This window comes from Gastrolobium bilobum, unplaced genomic scaffold (genome assembly GCF_033153095.1).
Source record: "Gastrolobium bilobum isolate Gb01-03AN ecotype WA unplaced genomic scaffold, APGP_CSIRO_Gbil_v1 utg8280, whole genome shotgun sequence".
In the NCBI taxonomy this organism is placed as follows: Eukaryota; Viridiplantae; Streptophyta; class Magnoliopsida; order Fabales; family Fabaceae; genus Gastrolobium; species Gastrolobium bilobum.
Window position 1 is genome coordinate 300001 of NW_026897959.1, and position 17576 is coordinate 317576.

A 17576-nucleotide genomic window follows, 5' to 3' on the forward strand; every position below is an offset into this window, starting at 1 on the left:
ATATATATATATATACATGTCATTGTTGTACGTACAACAACTTTAGATATGATTTTGCCATATATATACATATATATATATATATAGAACTAATATTTCTCATGTTTTAGGTGATAATTTTATCTTCTACAAACAACATAAATCAAAACTGCTCTGATACCATTTAGTGTGACACCCTCCCCTGTATGCATCCAAGGGAGATGTCTGCTAAATCCGATTAAAGTAGCAATGTTAACGTATTCAATTAAAGAGATATATATTTCAGTCGAGTGATAAAACATGTATTAAAATCGGGTTTCACATAGGAACAGGTGAAAATTTGTAAAACACATTGCTTGCTGAAATTATAATTTTTTTTTCAGAAAACCAGTCTGTATTGTAAAAATCATATAAAATCGAATTCACCAGCTTTTGACATGGACTTTATATAATCAGAAAATAGACATCTGGGAATTTACGTACATATAAATTATATCTCATTCGGAGGTCTGTAGCCCCAGAAACAAAACTCGCAAGGTGCTCGAGAAATCGGAGTAAAGAAAATCCGAATTTAAATCAACCAGAAATTATTTGGACAACCAGGTACCAGAATTACATAAGGGTCAGGCAAAATAAAAAAATCAGTCTACAACTTGTTTCAAAACAGAACACGAAATATAACATGCCAATCTCCAAAATATTACATTAACGTCGAATATTCAGTATACAACCAACAGAAACAGCGAACAGACAGCAGGGTTCCAAACAGCAGAACTTAAACAGAATATATCCAGAACCAATACTTACTTCATCAAATGCTTCTTCGTCCTCCTGCAATTTTATAAAAATTGAGCCCCAAAAAGGGGTGAGAAAAATCTCAGTAGTGTGATAGAAAAACCAACAGTGCAACAGTATTAGTCTAGATACAGAATTTCCAAAATAGCCGCATCATCAAATACTTTCCGAACATATATTAAAATGCAATAGAATGCGTATATAACGCCAGAGTAGTGTATGTTCATAGCACTACAGTGCACATACTAACTAACTCAACGGAGATTCCATCCAACAGAGGGGAATTCCAGTTGAGGCCTATGCAAACTGAGCCACGGTTCCTTCTCCCTGGTACCTGAGGGATGCCTATATGATGTATGCTCAAACATATGCTTCCTTTCATAAATATTTACGACTTCCAAAACTGCATGAGTAATGAGTAATGATGTATGACAAAAGATTGATGTAAGATGTTCATGAGCATGACTAAAAATTCAAAATCAAAAAGTCATAGTTCTCTTGGACCATGACACCCAAAATTTCGAGTATAATAAGTCTCCCAAAACAAAAATTCCAACAAGTTCAACTCCAAAGACAGTTTACAATATTTTCCAACAGAATATATATATATATATATATATATATATATAGGGACACATGAGCATCAATTCAAAAATTCAAGCACTAAACTAATAGTCACAAAAGGTTGAACCACCTACACTTACCTTGATGCTTACAAATTTCTAACCAAATGTACACCAATGCAATCCACTCACTTAGAGGTTTGCCCACCTCTACAAATGTATAACAAGTCAGAATTTTCTTTCATGTTAACCTATACATCACATGCAATTTTCATGCTTCCAATTCTTGTATTTTAATCGATTTATCATGCTTCCAAGGCTAATAGTTTTCTAACTTAGGTTCGGTTTTATTAATCATTCACAAATGCCAAAACCCAAGATTCCTTATGCATACAGATTCGGTTTTAACCGTCAACTAAGTGCTTATAATTTTCCTGTAACAAAACACTACCTACATTACTTAGGCATGAACAAATGAATTTTTAGCATGTTGTCTTCGTCCCTTTTAGCACATGCAAGGCCTAATAAATTTTTCTAATCCAAGGAGAAATCCCTAAAATCGAGATGAGCTATATTCCAAGCTCACAAATCAGATTTTTGTGCTTGCTTGCACTAGGTTCAAGGACTGTTCGAATGGGCAGTAACAAGAGAAAGGAATGACAAAACAAAAAAATACATCTTCCTTGCATGCATGTGATGGCCGAAACAAAGTGTAGAAAAGGAAGGGCTTGAAACTCAGATTTACCTCCTTGCAGGCGTCAAGGGTTAGCAATTCAGGTGGAGGGCAGCAACCTCACCCTTCAACTCTTCAAGAGATCGAATTTAGGCTCCTTGAAGGTTGATCTTCGGCCGAACAAGGGAGAAAGGATGAAGGATAAGCTTATGTTGCAATCTCCTGGGTTGCTGCAGCTCGGCCGAACCAGTGAGAGAAAAAGGATGGGAGCTTATATGGTGGTTCTTCTCTTAGGGAACTCACAGTTTTGTGGGGGAAGAGGAATAGGCTGAGTTTAGATTCTGAATCAAAGAGTGCACTATCAGTTTTGGGTGGTTCTTTTGGTTATGCGCATAGAGTGAAAAAGACTAAATTGGTGCTGATTGTATTTTTAACAAATGACCAGAATATCACTTTGTTTTCCTCCTATTATGCGCACAAGTGTGAAGTAATGAGAGGGAGTGTTTGTGGCTTTTGACCAATGAGGAAACATGCATTCAGATTTTGACCAATGAGGAAACATGCATTCAGATTTTGACCAATGAGGAAACATGCATTCAGATTTCATTGAGATATGTTAAAGGATTAGCTAAGAGTTTTGGGCTGACTTGGCCTTCCCCCAAAGCATTTGGGCCGTAGCCCATAGGAGATAGATGGGGTCCAATTTCACCACCTAATGAACATCATTTTATGTAATCTACTAAATAGTAACTAGGGTTTTTTTTTTTTATGTTGTAATTAAAATAAATCCTAACCTACACCTACATGTAATTCGTTCTCAAGACACGCATCCTAATGGCAATTTTAAATAAACTTCCTAATTTATGTGGGATGTTACATAAGGACTCCAAAAGCGGGTCCAAAGTAATAATCCAGCACATGACATGATCAACATGATATATCAATATCGCCTTCGGTATCCGAGATATAAGGTTGAAAGAGCAATATTAGCTTGGCTATTTTAAATTATCTTCAGCTTACTTTAATAGCTCGGATACTTAAGCCGGAAGACCAAAACGCTGAAGGCATAACCCAGAGCCTTGAGTAGTTGGGATAGATGGTTATGGGAATTGAATTATATTGGATAAATAGAGATAAAGGTGGCTCTAAAATATTGCATCCCAATACCTTGAATACTCAAGCTATTCGGCTGGGGGGAAATAACTACAGTCGTGTAAAAGTATAATGAAAATAAGGGAAGCTTGGAGCAGAGCTCAAAAATAAGGATAGGAATGCGATATTCTAGAATTTAATCCAAGTTATGCAAATAAGGCATCTCGGCTATCATAAGTCGGATAGCTCGGACATTAAAGCACCCCAATAGCTTGGACAACCAAGCTACTGGGTATCTAAAAGCCCAACAAAGGGCAATCACATGGCAGATGTGCAAGATAAGAATTGGGCTTATGAGTAGAAGGCCCAACACTCTCATACTCTCAAGTAAACTCTATGAATAGGAGATAAAGCTTACAGGTATGATCTAATCTTTCTCTTACTGTTATATTTTCACTCTGCACACACATCTCCCTATTGGCTTAGGCTATTATTAGTTGTGTAAGTGACCTTCCATCTCTAGATATCTACACCATAGATACCTTAGAGAGAGTCCAGCCTTATATTGATCTACTAGCTTTAGGCTAGACATCTCTGTCACGCGGACAGAACACCTACATATAGAGACATTAAACAATATATATATATAGGGGATTATATTTACAAATTTTTTGTTTGCAAACTCTTACAAACTACACTATGTACTCCCGAAAGTACACTTGGTTAGTAATGTACTTCCAGGAGTACATAGTATAATTTGTAAAAGTTTGTAAAAAAAAGTTTGTAAACAAATCTTTCTCCATATATATATGTGTGTGTGTGTGTGTGTGTGTAAATTTTTCTCCATATGTGTGTGTGTGTGTGTGTGTGTGTGTGCGCTTATTGTTTCTTAAGTCACTTGATATAACTTTATCTCTGGCCATTAAATAATAACCGTACAAAGATGGATCAATGGTGATAAATGAAGAGAGATATATATGGGCTTATTGTTTCTTAAGTCATTTGATATAACTTTATCTCCGGTCATTAAATTGTAATCGTACAAAGATGGATCAATGATGATAAAGAAAGAGAGATATATATATATATATATATATATATATATATATATATATATATATATATATATATATATGGGAACGGATCCACTTACCACCAAAATTTTTTACCACTTTTACAACCAATTTAATCACTGTTGATTTCCGACAATCTAACGGTTATAATCAATTGGAATTAATAAAATTTATTGTGTCACATTTATTAATTAAATATTAATTTTCAATAAATTATAACCGTTAGATTAACGAAAAATCAAGAGTGATTAAATGGGTTGTAAGAGTGGTAAACTTTTTTTGTTGTAAGTACATCCTGTCCCTATCTGTCTATCTATATAAATATATATTGACTTATCGTTTCTTAAGTCACTTGATATAACTTTATCTCTGGTCATTAAATCATAACCGCACAAAGATGAATCAATGGTGATAAAGGAAGAGAGAGAAAAAAGGAATCATAACCATTCAAAGATAAATGAATTAATATAAATAAATAAAACGATGTAGTTTTTGGGTGGACGGAGATAAATATATCTCAAGTGACATAAGAAATATTTCCTCCCATCAATGACTAAGATGATTCTTACTCTGGAGTCAAAAGAAGCCTCTCCATATATATATATATATATATATATATATATATATATATATATATATATATATATATATATATATATATATATATATATATTGGGAAATCACTTCTTATGCAACTGCAAAAAATGGGATCTCCTGAAATGAGGTCCACTATTTAATTAAAAAATTAAAATGAAAAGCACGACTCTTCATGAGTCTGCTGTTAAAATTTTGATCTTATGTTGAATGAGAAGTTTAAACCTATAAATATCATGTTGCAAGAGGATTTTTGAGTTTCCCGTTGGTACATAGAAAAATGAGCCACTTTTTTTTTAACAAATTAAATGGGCCCCATATTTTTTTTTTTTGTCTCACCGCAAAATTCCTGGTGTAACATGGTACTCTAGTCTCCCATAAACTAAGGGTTATGTGATTGTCCTCTCGCAGAAAATAAAAATTTGTCTCGCTGACCCATCGGTTTGCATGTTTTTTTTTTGGTTTTATAAGATTTATGTTTTAGGAAAAATGATTGTGTTATGTTATAGAGATTCATTTTATGTGCCATAATTTTTTATTTTTTTCAAAATATACGGGTCCCACGAAATGTTGTGTGTGTAAGAAACTTTGTGTGATCATGTTAAATGTTGAATGCAAAACCCCTTTTTTTTTAAACATGTTATACTGGCAAAAAAAATTAATTATTGCATTTTAATTAAATAATTACGCATTTATTACAGTTTTGGAAATAATTACGGATCTATTGCAAAATGTGACGACTTTTTGGGGCATCACATGTGACGCCTCATTTAGGCGTCTCTCATCTAAGGGAAGACGCCCCAATGAGGCGTCTCTCATGAGGTGTTGACACATGTCATTTTTTTTTTCAAAAAAAAATTAATTTAATCATAAAACTTCTGAAGGCCATAACTTTTGACTCGGGTATCTAAATCAGGTAATTCTTGTTTTGATTCCACATAACTTTTTGAGATCTACGCAATGACATGTCATTTGACATATTTTATTTCTCACAAACACAATTTTAATTTGCAAGAATGGTATTATAAGAGCGGTTAAACCAAGAAGCCTCCTAAATTAGGCATGATTGCCTCTTGATTAAAACTCAATTTAGACGTGATTGGTGACGTGTCAGGTGTTGGCATGTGTCACATTTTTAAACTTAGAAGCCTCTGAGTTCTGCGTTTGTTATTTAATATAAAAATAAATCAAGATTTTATGTGTGATTTAATTTAAAAAATAAATTTTTTATTTTTATTATAAAAAAAATTTGGTTTGTGATTTAAATTAAAAGTAACAATTATTATTAATAAGGAAAACAAAATAAATATTGGATTTGTGATTTAAACTCAAAAATTAATTTGAAAAATTAGTATTAATAAAAGAAATAATTAAATAAACAAAATAAATATTTGATTTGTTATTTAAACTCAAAAATCAATTTGAAAAATCTGTATTAATAAAGGAAATAATTAAATAAATATTCTAAATCTCTAAGGAAGAAGGATTACCTGATTTAAATATAAATTATGTTTGTGAGAAATAAAATATATCAAATGAGATGTCATTGAGTAGATTTCGAAAAGTTATGTGGAATCAAAAAAAGAATTACTTGAATTGGATACCCGAGTCAAAAGTTATGGCCTTCAGAAATTTTATGATTAAATTATTATTATTTTTGGAAAAAAAAAATGACATGTGTCAACACCTCATGAGAGACGCCCCATTAGGGCGTCTTCCCTTATGTTAGAGACGCCTAAATGAGGCGTCACATGTGACGCCCAAAAAAGACGTCACATTCTGCAATAGATCCGTAATTATTTCTAAAACTGCAATAAATACGTAATTATTTAATTAAAATACAATAATTAAATTTTTTGCGGTGTTATCCCATATATTGTTTTATGAGTGTGGTTGGAGTGAGTGAGTGTCGTGCGACATGACCCTCACTTAACCCATAAACTAAACCATAACTAATTACGACGAAGTTACCTTGACATTTGTTTCAAGATACATGATGCTATTCAATAAAACTAAAATTAGGTACCGTAAAAAATCAGCTGAAATTTTTTTCGATAGTTTACAAGTTTTAAAGTTGAGTCTAAGTTGTATTATTAACTAAACATTTTAAGAATCTGTAATAAATAGAAAGGAAAACGATTTACTGAACTGTTAACTTGTTTTCAGTTCCCACTAGAATCACACCAGTTTCTAGACCTAGTAATGACAGGTTCATGAACTGGTGGAGAACTGATAATCATTCATCACATAAAACTGTAGAACTTTGGCTTAGAATAGGCAATAATATATCCCTAGCATTGGTGGATACTGGAAATAAAGAAGAAGAAAAAAGGAAGATAAGGCTTGAAAACGATTAAAATATAACAATGTTGTTCTTTGACATTGAAAGCTCATGTAAGTATATGTATTGATCTATAAGTGTATAATTAAAGTGGTTGAACATATATGTATACATATAGCCATAAGTTCAAATAAAAAAAAAAAAAAACAAGCATGAGACACAATGTACATAATTGAACACCTTAAGCAGTTGGATAAGAAGAATCCATGGCAATTCCACATAAACCTTCCTTAGCAGCTATGCCTCTCTGCATCCTTATGTATCCTTTCTCACCCCATACTGTGCCCCATGAATTCTTCACTAGCCAATAGTCAGTACCATTAGCTGTACCATAACCAATTGCAGTAACACCATGATCTAGCCCAGTTCCACATTCTCCTGTAAAAATCCCACTAGAGTAAAACATGAAACCTGCATCACTAGCATCAATGGAAACTGATACTGGTTGGTTAGCCACAGCTTTCAGGAGTGACTGTTCACTATTAACTGGGACTTTCTCATAACCCTTAATCTGAGCTACTGGGGAGGTTACTTTGTTACAAGTCCCATCAACTGCCTTATATGGGTAATTGGCCTCACTGGTTATTCCACCATTTTTTATAATGAATTCAAACCCATCTTCCATGTAACCTCCTTCACATCCTTGGTCTACACCTTGTGTGTCACAATCCACTAGCTCTTGCTCTGAGAGGGAGACTAGTTTACCTGTGGTTATTTGGTGGATACCCTCAGTTGCAGCCACTGTTGAAAATGCCCAGCAGCTCCCTGGTTTTTCAAGCAAAACAAACATAAACATTAATCCAATTCATTTCAATACAATTAAACTGGGGCAAATTAAGGGGTTGCTGTGTGCAAGTTCAGAAAATGGTCCACAACAGACAATCTTACCTTGGATTGATTGATCATTTTGTCACTGTTTTAAATTTTTTTTATCAATTGGTCCCCTTCCCAAACTAAATACTAATCTAACCATCTTCTCAAACTATATACTAATATGCACCTATATACTAGTGTTCAAATTAATATATAATTTGAGAAGAGGGGCAAAGTTATAAATTGATTTTAAAAGGGAAGCAAAATCGTCAATCAATCTCTTGAATAAATGTTATGTGCATATGTTGCATTTAGATTAAATGCATCCTACCAATGGGAGTATTACACATCAGAGGAGAGAGAAAGAATTTGACAAGAAAGGAGAATTTTGGCTGACATGTAACATTTCCATTGATGGGATGCACTAAATCTTTGGTGCAACAGTAGCACCAAAGATTTATTCCAGTCTCTTACCTTATCTCCAAGATACTAATTACATGAATCGAACTTATGACCTAATGTCACATGGTGATAATGTGCCAAATAGGAAAAAAAAAAAAAACAAACAAACAGCATAATAAAGTACTGATATGATCTTATTTATCTTACCACATTGACCTTGGTCTTTGATTGGAGTAACAGCTCCTTTTATCCTCCAGTCTATAGTTGCAGGAATAGCAGTAACATTTTCATACTTAAATGATGTTGTGGTAAACTCATGGGGCCTCTTGAATCCATTACGGGAAGCTTTAAATTCCTCAATGGTCAAATCAGCTAGGTGATTAACGCTGAGCCTGTAAGGTTTGTTGGCAGCAGCGTTGAATGATTCAATGAACTCAACATTGTCCTTGAATATCATGAAACGTTTTTCCTTCTCAGCAGCATCCTGATACACTTTGCCATATTTTGCCATCCATTGCTCATGTCTTTCTCTTAAGGATGGCTCATGCAGCTTGCGGGACATTACTTGGGATATCCCAAAAGCAAGGAGGAGGAACAAAGCTAAAATGTACTGTTTTTTGTTGGTAGAAGAAGCCATTTCTTATCAACAATGGCTAATGAGTTTTGGAAGAAAAGCCTTGTTGAGGTGTGTATTAAGAAGAGAAATGTAAATTGGTATGCATTGAAGAGAATGGCTCTGGTGGTTTATATAGAGATCACAGCATTTGAATTAAGGATTTATTAATCTTAATACAAGGGAAGGATCCGTTTACAAATTTTTTTCACAAATTACACTAAGTATGACCGGTAATACACTCTTGATTAAAGGATGACCGGTCAGACATGGTGTAGTTTGTAAGAATTTGTAAACAAAAAGTTTGTAAATATAACTTTCTCCCTTAATCTATATGGTTGTTCTGATTGAAGATCCTTTCCCCGGCAAATTGCATTTGATTTAGATGGGTAGTTTGTGTTATTTATTTATTATTTTGATTGACAGGGTAGTTTCTGTTCCGTCTAAGTTGTGTTGCTACTTGTTAAAAATTCATTAAACTAATGACTCAAGTTTTATCCTCTACGTTAGTAAACGGAATAGCGTCTAACCAACAAAAAATATAACGGGGCAATATTCCAAATTACAGAAGATTCTTTATTTGAGTTGTATTCAGATTGCAGAGCCTAGTATAATATGGTGACAGAGTTCAATTCCGACAGACCTATGATAATCGACTGAGATAAAGTTCATTTACATTTGTGTATTCTCTGCCTTGAACAAAATTTGCTAGTTATTGTACCTAATTTAATTTGAAATTTGCCTGGGGTGATATTTGACATTCACTGCCATTGAGTAATGATACTCTCACAAATACTATATATATATATATATATATATATATATATATATATATATATATATATATATTTTCCATTAAAGGTAGTGTAATGAAAATGATTTTTGCACACCACTAACTGCTTGACGTGCAAAAATATGTGCTTCAATTAAGTTTACATGAGTTATGGCCAAATTAATAATAAGCATAGAAGCATTCAATAATTTAGGAAAAACAACATTCGAAACTTCATACTAAAATCACTCCTCAGCCACGAAGGTGGACAGTCTCTTTTAGACGTCCTATCATAGAACCACATAATACTCACAATCACAAACTTCACTTTTATTTTATTCGTCCTCATTCTTTCACTGTTTAAATTATGCACAAATTTCAATTGTTACTATTACTTTACTTTTTTTATATAAAAAAGTAGCATTCAGAAGTTCATTTTTACTATTTAATTGGCTACTTGCATAATTTCAACTAGGCAAAAATTAGTAGAGAATCGATGTTACGATTTCAGGACACTCATGGAGGTTTTCCTTAATCTCCCTAGCATCACCAATGGCAGGTCTTTAATCTATAAGTTAGTTGATTATAAAAGATGAAACATTCATATTTCACATTCAACGTAACACTGCACAAGAATTGAGATATTTTTGACAAAAATATTTTCAACACAAAATCTTCAGAAAAAAACAAAAAATTAAAAAACAAGCAATGCAATTCCCATAATCAAGTTTTGTCATAATTCTGCAGAACTTTACTTGATAGGGTGGGGGAGATGAAGAGGGTTTTAACTGGAATTATAAACAACTGACTGCACCGGTGATGTGCTAAAAGTGTAATGAACTATGTTGTATGCACACAGCATAACTTAACTGCAGTCAGTCTACAGTAGTTTGGTTTGTAGCCGAATGATAACTGCATTGAGAGATCTGCCTCGTTTATCAGGGCCCTCAAAAGTATATTCTGCACAGGCTTATCTTCATTTGGTTGCAAAAAAGAAAAAAAAAAAAAAAAAAAACAATCTACACTGTTGGTTTGCATTACGGGAGGTTCAAAAGTTCTTGCCATAATAGTCATTTAATAGGGCAACTGTTAATCCACGTGCTTTATCACGAAACAAACTAAAATGACCATAAACATTGACTCAAAACACAAACCCTCAAAGATCAAAACTACAGTTTGACAAAACTGGTAACATACTCCTAAAGAAAACTCAGTCTAACTAAACAATTGCCTGGGACTTGTTAAGGATCACTCCCTCATATTTCACCTGGAACCACTTCATAGCATCCTCCTTTGTGACACGGTGCTGAATCCCAACACGGGACTTGCACCTACGGCGACGTCCCACACGATAACCAGGGCGCTCCAGAACAACAAAGAAATCCATTCCATAAATACCAGTTGAAGGATCATACCTAAAGCAGAGCCAAGGGTCAAGGACCTATATTGTATATAGTTTTAAATCTTGATAATCAAAGAAATTGGAAACATAATCAAACATATATGAGGGGAATGAACCAAAAGTCAGTTGAAATAAAAATACAAGTGCAGGAATCCAAAAATGAAAGACTTGGCAATGTCATTTAAAAGCCTGTACGCAAATTGCAAAACCAATTAATTAATTAGACTTAACATCACATAAAAACTAATATACAAATCAACATACATAAATCAATCTAGCTTACGTAAGTCCTGGTTCCCCAAACCCATCAGACCACGGAACACAGCTTTATTATAAAGCAAAACAACAAGAGAGAAAATTCTGAAACACCCATAATTTTAAGCCAATTAGCATTGGGTTCAAGTCAAGTGGAATGGTGCAGAAAGCCAAAGAGATATGTTATGATAGATCCAAAATTTTGAATATGATTAGTCCGTACCACAACCTATATCAAATCATCAACTCCCCTTCAGGGCTAAAAAGTTTGTCTGAGAAAAAATTTAAAAATAGCATGAAATCCAAGAGTTGTTCTTCAACTTACTTGATTCCCAGATCAATATGCTCCTGAATACCAAAGCCGAAGCACCCAGTATCACTAAAATTCCTTCTCAGAAGTTCATATTCCTTCACCTTTAAACCACTCTCCAAAAGTTGCATTGCCTTTTCACCTCTAACAGTGACATAGCATGCAATCTTTTCATTTCGTCTAATCCCAAAGGAACGAACAGTGTACCTTGCTGTCAAAACCCAGAGAAGAAGAAACTTATGAACTAATCAAAGACGAGAGACCACAACAGATATCCAATATACAATAACCAGTATAAGACAATAACAAGAACAACAACAATAATCATGTAAAATATCATTTGAAATACTCCAAATAGAAGGGATATCAGAAGTCCTTCATATCTTCAGTTCTTCCACAACCTATGGATCAAGTTACACCAGAAAATTTGATATTTTAATGATTACATAATTACATTAACCCGATTACTTGAGTCCCAGAACAGCACTACGGAGACTTTAGCCACAGAATATGTTCACATTTAACTATTATAACTACCAAAAATTGCAAAACTCAAACTATCATTATGCTATCAAGCTTTTCACATTGAAATTTGAAAAAATAAAATAGAATTGAACCTCCCATGACAAACCCTAAAATAGACACGACATCGAACCCTAAATTTGGAATAAAAAAAAAAAATCAAACTCATTTCACTCGAAAAATATACAAAAGAAATGATAGAATACCAAAATATGATTAAATTCATTTAAAAAACAACACTTTAAATTAAAACATCTTTGAGATTCATTCTCATTAACAGCATTACTGAACGACCCACTTATAAAATTTTATCTAGAACTAACCCTTGGAAAATACTGGGGTTTGGCCACTAAGCTGCTCCAGCACCTGCAAGACAGAAAATAAAAATTATTTTAAATTGAAAACAAAAATGAAAAAATAAAATAAAAATTGAACCAATGAGAAGAAGTGATGTGAACCTTGGCAGCTCTGGTGAGACGATCTCCACTCTCACCAACGGAGATGTTGAGGACGAGCTTCTGGACCTTGATGTCCCTCATTTGGTTTGACAGTTTCTTCTCGGAAGCCTGCGTTCAGTTCATTCCAAATTACAACAAAACAAAACAAAACAAAAAAAGAAGGAAGATTCGAATTTGTGAAGCATTGACAATGATTTTGGAAGAACGAGAAGAACACAAGCGAACAAAGCGTGTACCATTGGATTTGGAGGCTACTAGGTTACGCTGATGCAGCGGCAGGGGTGAAGGGTAGAGAGTAACAAAAACACCCAGCGAAGCTCGTGCATATATATAAAGGAGAATCAAACGACGGCCCTACCCCTGCGTTTAAAGGTATACGGATCAAAATATCAAATATTATTTTAAATGAATTTAATAATAATTAATATAAACTTTATATTAATAATTCAATCATAATTAATTCTTTTTTCCCCCTTTTCCTGTATATCTACTCATTCGTGATACAAAAATCATGCTCTTTTTTTATGAATATTTTTTTTTTTGGGAAAGTATATATATATATGGTAGGATTCTTTAACAATAATGTTAAAATATAAAATTTAACTTCAAATATTAATCGTTGATTTTCAACTATCTGACGGTTACAATTTATTAAGAATTAATAAGCATGCTCAATGAATTATAATCGTTAAATTGACAGAAAATCAATAATTATGATTTGACGTCAAAATTTTTAATTTGACACCGATATCAAAAAATCTTGTAATATATATATATATATATATATATGGGAGAGGTTATAGTTACAACTTTTTTTTTTACAACTTCTTACAACCATATATTATAACCGTTGATTTCTGTCAATCAACGGTTATGATTTTCGCAAATTAAACTCATTAATTAATTATTAATTCATAATAAATGACAACCGTTGATTGACGAAAATCAACAATTATGATATATGGTTGTAAGAGGTTGTAAGTATAACCTTCTTATATATATATATATATATATGAGGCGGGATATTCTTACACCGGTGTAAGAGTTACAAGTCTTACACTCAATCTTGACCATTGATCCACTTGTATCCAATGGCTCACGTTACTAAAAAATTTGAGCCCTTAGATATAAGTCAGATCAACGGACAAAATTGAGAGTGTAACTTACACTGGTGTAAAATAATTCTGATCATATATATATATATATATATATATATATATATATATATATATATATATATAACACTTAAAACATATTTATTCTGAGAGAATCGTTTTACCACAATGTAACAATAATAAATCTTATATATATATATATATATATATATATATATATATATATATATATATATTCTATGTAAATGTTATAAAAAATTTACCCCAATTATTTATCCTATAATATAAAGGGTTTATCTTTTTTCTTATCACAAAAAATAAAATTATCTTCAACAATCTCGAAATCACGTGATTTTGAGGGTGTGATGATTAATAATTGATATTTTAAAAATCATTTCAAAGGTTGAGAGAATTAATGAAGAATATTTTAATACAATTTATATAACAAATAAATAAGTAAAATTATTAAAAGGGATTATATTTTCTTATGCAATAGGAGATAAAATATCTCATGTTGCACTCACAAACTTATGTGGGTCCCGCTATACAGGAAAAGAAAAAAAAATTAAAGTGGGCTCCACACCTTTTTGAGTGTCTAGGAAAAATTTGTTATCTCCTATCATATGAGGTTAATATTTTCCTTATTAAAATATTATTCATTAATTTTCATAACCCTCAAAATGAGATAATTTTAGTGTGTACGAGATAACTTTATTTTTTATAGCAGGAAAAACACATTTCCCTTGTATAAAAGTGATTTTTCAATGTAGTCTCTGATTTTTTTTCTCTTTTAATTATTACTATTAATTACTCGTATTCCCACGCGTGAAATGTCTTCGGACACCTGACGAATAATCTTGACACGTGAAATATGGAGGAGAACCTAACTCTCTTTTAGGGCGAGATCGGATGGTATTAACTAATTAAGGTAATATATTCTATTTGATCTTAATCAATGATAAAATACAACAAAATTCGGGCATAATTGAGTAATCAAGTAAATGAAATATGTAAAAGAAATGTTCACTTAATATCTTAAGGTGCTCTAAGTAAAATTCTAGATTAACACTATCACTTATTATCTAAACATATTGGAACTACGTCAATACTGTAAAATGAAAAGAATAAGAAAAAGTTGGTTGAGAACAGAGCATATCACTTGCATGAATAATATTGGTTAACAACTTGATTTCTGGTTTGTTTCATTTCCCTTATCATTCAAAACTCACAATTTCTGTTATCAAAAAAAAAAAAAAAACTCACAATTTCAACCTATCAAACTTTATAGTATAAGTTGGAACTTGAAAGTAAACCTTCCTCCCAATTGTAGTAAATTCTTATGTGTACATATGAGTTACACTGCCCAATTGAAAAGCTTCTTCCATGGCTCTCAAAATTGACAAAAGCTCACCAGCAACCATGTCACTTGGTTCCAAATTGGCAATGTCATTGCTCTCATAAATCACAAACCTACAAACTGGGCACTGACCTTTGCTTGTTAACCAAGGTACTATGCAATCCTCATGAAACATGTGGTTACACGGAGTGACCATAACCTCTTCTTTGGGCTTAAAATCATCCAAGCAAATAGCACACCTTTTACCATCTTCATCCTTTTCTTTCAATCTCTCTTTCAAATCATCTACAGCATTATCTCTATAATATAAGCTCACTTTCTTAGCCAACCATTTTGGGATAGGGTTATAGACTTCTTTCTTAAGCTTCCTCAAAGCTGTTGATTTGGAGTTTTCTACCACTGGGGGAACTTGTGTGCATGTTTGGACTGTGGATCTTGGAGGTGACCTCGGGAAAATCTCTCTGTGCCTGGGGTTGAAACTCCTTCCCATGTTACCATTGTGAACATGAATTTGTTGTCTGCTATGAGGTTGTGCTGGAAAACTGCAAATTGCTCAAAATTTGGTAAATCAGCCAGCAAGGCTTGGCTTCTCCCCTTAAACCTAAAATTCACAAGTTCATGCATCTAAATAGCATGTTCCATTACTCCTACTGCAGCAGAAGAAAAAAAGAAAAGAGTTGGGTTGATTTAATATGAAATTCAAATCGTATTGTTCATTGTCTGCCATGTTGGTACGAATATTTCATTACTACCATTAGGCACTTGTTAATTAATTTACTAGTTGAAAAAAAATTGTGAAGTACTGAATTTGTTGGCAATATTTTTAGCAGGATTTCTCTATGAGTGTGTTACGATTAAGATGCAAGGCACATGAGAAACAGACGATTCTGGTGTAGGGTTTATATTGAGTTTGAGCTTTCCTATTTCGTAGGTTAGCTTTTTGGGATGAGACTTTTTCAAAATTCGTATTAGAGTGTCACATCAAATCTAATACATCTTAATTCTATAAAATTTATAGCAATAGAAACAAGCATCTATATGTCAATAATTTCAGCTTTTGATAATTCAACAAACATATCTTCTCACACTAATTTCATTTATAGAATATTAGTAGATAATCCAGAACAAGCATGTCTATATTTCTTCTAAAATGTTAAACTGGTCAGTGAGTATTACTTGTAGTGAATTTGTTTCTAAAATGAACAAGATTTCAATTTACTTCAAATTATCCTTACAAGCTTACTTTAGAGACAAACTCATTTTAAAATAAGTTGAACCTTATCCATATTATATAGAAGTAATTAATGTGAAGTCTAAACACAAAAGCAAATTAGCTTGGAATTTGGCCATACTTCGGTATACTGTGAAGTCCTGAAGGAGTTCTGAGTTCCCACAACCGCAGTGGATTTAGTTCACCTGAACTCCTGTCATCCTGCTAACATGAACCAAACTTAAATACAAGTTGATATCCTCAAACATTATAGTTCCATTCTCTGCTTGGATGAACATAATTTTAATTTGGCTCTCTTTTTCTGCTATATCCTAAAATCTAGGTATTGAAAACAAGAACATAGTATACTTACAGTGGCCTGAGTAGAGTGAGATCTGTAAAACACAGGCACCTCATTGGATTCACTATTATTGAAAGTGTGGACATCATAGGCTCTAACACCTCTCCTCCAAGGCCCTGGCAAAGGTGTGAAATTGTTCATGTTGCTGCTCATGATTTCTCTTTCCTCCTCAACTGATCATGTTAATATCCTTTGCTTACCTGGGGTGTAGATATAGCTTCATTTGTCAACTTTGGGAATTCATGGTTGTGTTTATTTAGCTGTCAGCAGAATATATCCTTAGTAATCTTGTCACTTCTACTCTTACTTTTGATTCCTTTAGTTTCTATTCTGATTCAAAGCCTGATTCTTACTCCATGTTGAAGATGCTCTAGTCTGGTAGCTGCTGTTCAGAAATGAAGCAAAAGAAAGCATGAAAGAATCATATTCTTTATGTGTTAATGTATGCTTTATTTATTTAATTATTCTTGGAAGCTTTGAGTGGACGGAAATGGCTCCTAAAAAAGGAATAGAAGTGCAGGTGAAAATTCGTGGGGAATACAATTACATCACTAGTTTGGAATTTGTATAATAGATCATCAAAATAAGAAAAGAATACCGGAAAAAAAATTAATTTATTGCAATTTAAATAAATAATTACGAATATAAAATTATTTTCATATTATTTACGGATTTATTGCAGGATGTTACGCCCGAATTGGACGTGAGTGGTCAGGTCTAAGTTAAACATGACCCATAAGACACTCACACCTAATTTAGATGTAACTCGTATAATATTAACACGTGGCACAGAAAGTTAACAGTTTAATCGTAAAACTTCAGAAGGCCATAACTTTTAACTCGGCTATCCGAATAAGGTAATTTTTTTATTACATA

General features: G+C 32.8%; 3 protein-coding genes across 4 annotated transcripts; all 3 read right to left on the reverse strand.

Moving 5' to 3' along the window:
- Positions 1 to 7291: 7291 nt before the first annotated feature.
- On the reverse strand, positions 7292 to 8962 carry LOC133311770 (senescence-specific cysteine protease SAG39-like). The gene is made up of 2 exons (XM_061512866.1): positions 8533 to 8962; positions 7292 to 7875 (listed from the first exon to the last, which is right to left on the reverse strand). The coding sequence occupies exons 1-2, from the start codon at positions 8960 to 8962 to the stop codon at positions 7292 to 7294; spliced, it is 1014 nt and encodes a 337-aa protein (XP_061368850.1).
- Positions 8963 to 10715: 1753 nt separating this feature from the next.
- LOC133311762 (large ribosomal subunit protein uL5) lies at positions 10716 to 13017 on the reverse strand. The gene is made up of 5 exons (XM_061512852.1): positions 12894 to 13017; positions 12658 to 12765; positions 12523 to 12565; positions 11693 to 11888; positions 10716 to 11125 (listed from the first exon to the last, which is right to left on the reverse strand). The coding sequence occupies exons 1-5, from the start codon at positions 12894 to 12896 to the stop codon at positions 10930 to 10932; spliced, it is 546 nt and encodes a 181-aa protein (XP_061368836.1). The 5' UTR covers positions 12897 to 13017; the 3' UTR covers positions 10716 to 10929.
- Positions 13018 to 14938: 1921 nt separating this feature from the next.
- LOC133311773 (uncharacterized) lies at positions 14939 to 16946 on the reverse strand. 2 transcript variants are annotated; one of them, XM_061512869.1, is made up of 3 exons: positions 16713 to 16946; positions 16482 to 16564; positions 14939 to 15671 (listed from the first exon to the last, which is right to left on the reverse strand). In XM_061512869.1, the coding sequence occupies exons 1-3, from the start codon at positions 16851 to 16853 to the stop codon at positions 15110 to 15112; spliced, it is 786 nt and encodes a 261-aa protein (XP_061368853.1). In that variant the 5' UTR covers positions 16854 to 16946; the 3' UTR covers positions 14939 to 15109. The 2 variants fall into 2 exon arrangements, with proteins under 2 accessions (XP_061368853.1, XP_061368852.1); XM_061512868.1 differs by having other exon boundaries at positions 16482 to 16561; positions 16713 to 16945.
- Positions 16947 to 17576: the final 630 nt, after the last annotated feature.

What these genes read in the sequence shown, in the direction of transcription:
- LOC133311762 (XM_061512852.1), bottom strand. An exon ending in GTCTCACCAGAGCTGCCAAG is followed by an intron (nt 12,566 to 12,657) that starts GTTCACATCACT and finishes TCTGTCTTGCAG; the next exon opens with GTGCTGGAGCAGCTTAGTGG. An exon ending in CATATTGATCTGGGAATCAA is followed by an intron (nt 11,126 to 11,692) that starts GTAAGTTGAAGA and finishes GCTCTGCTTTAG; the next exon opens with GTATGATCCTTCAACTGGTA.
- LOC133311770 (XM_061512866.1), bottom strand. Translation starts at nt 8,962, where the DNA reads ATGGCTTCTTCTACCAACAAAAAACAGTACATTTTAGCTTTGTTCCTC. An exon ending in CAAAGACCAAGGTCAATGTG is followed by an intron (nt 7,876 to 8,532) that starts GTAAGATAAATA and finishes TTGAAAAACCAG; the next exon opens with GGAGCTGCTGGGCATTTTCA.
- LOC133311773 (XM_061512869.1), bottom strand. Translation starts at nt 16,853, where the DNA reads ATGAGCAGCAACATGAACAATTTCACACCTTTGCCAGGGCCTTGGAGG. An exon ending in CTCACTCTACTCAGGCCACT is followed by an intron (nt 16,565 to 16,712) that starts GTAAGTATACTA and finishes GGTTCATGTTAG; the next exon opens with CAGGATGACAGGAGTTCAGG. An exon ending in GGACTTCACAGTATACCGAA is followed by an intron (nt 15,672 to 16,481) that starts GTATGGCCAAAT and finishes AGCAATTTGCAG; the next exon opens with TTTTCCAGCACAACCTCATA.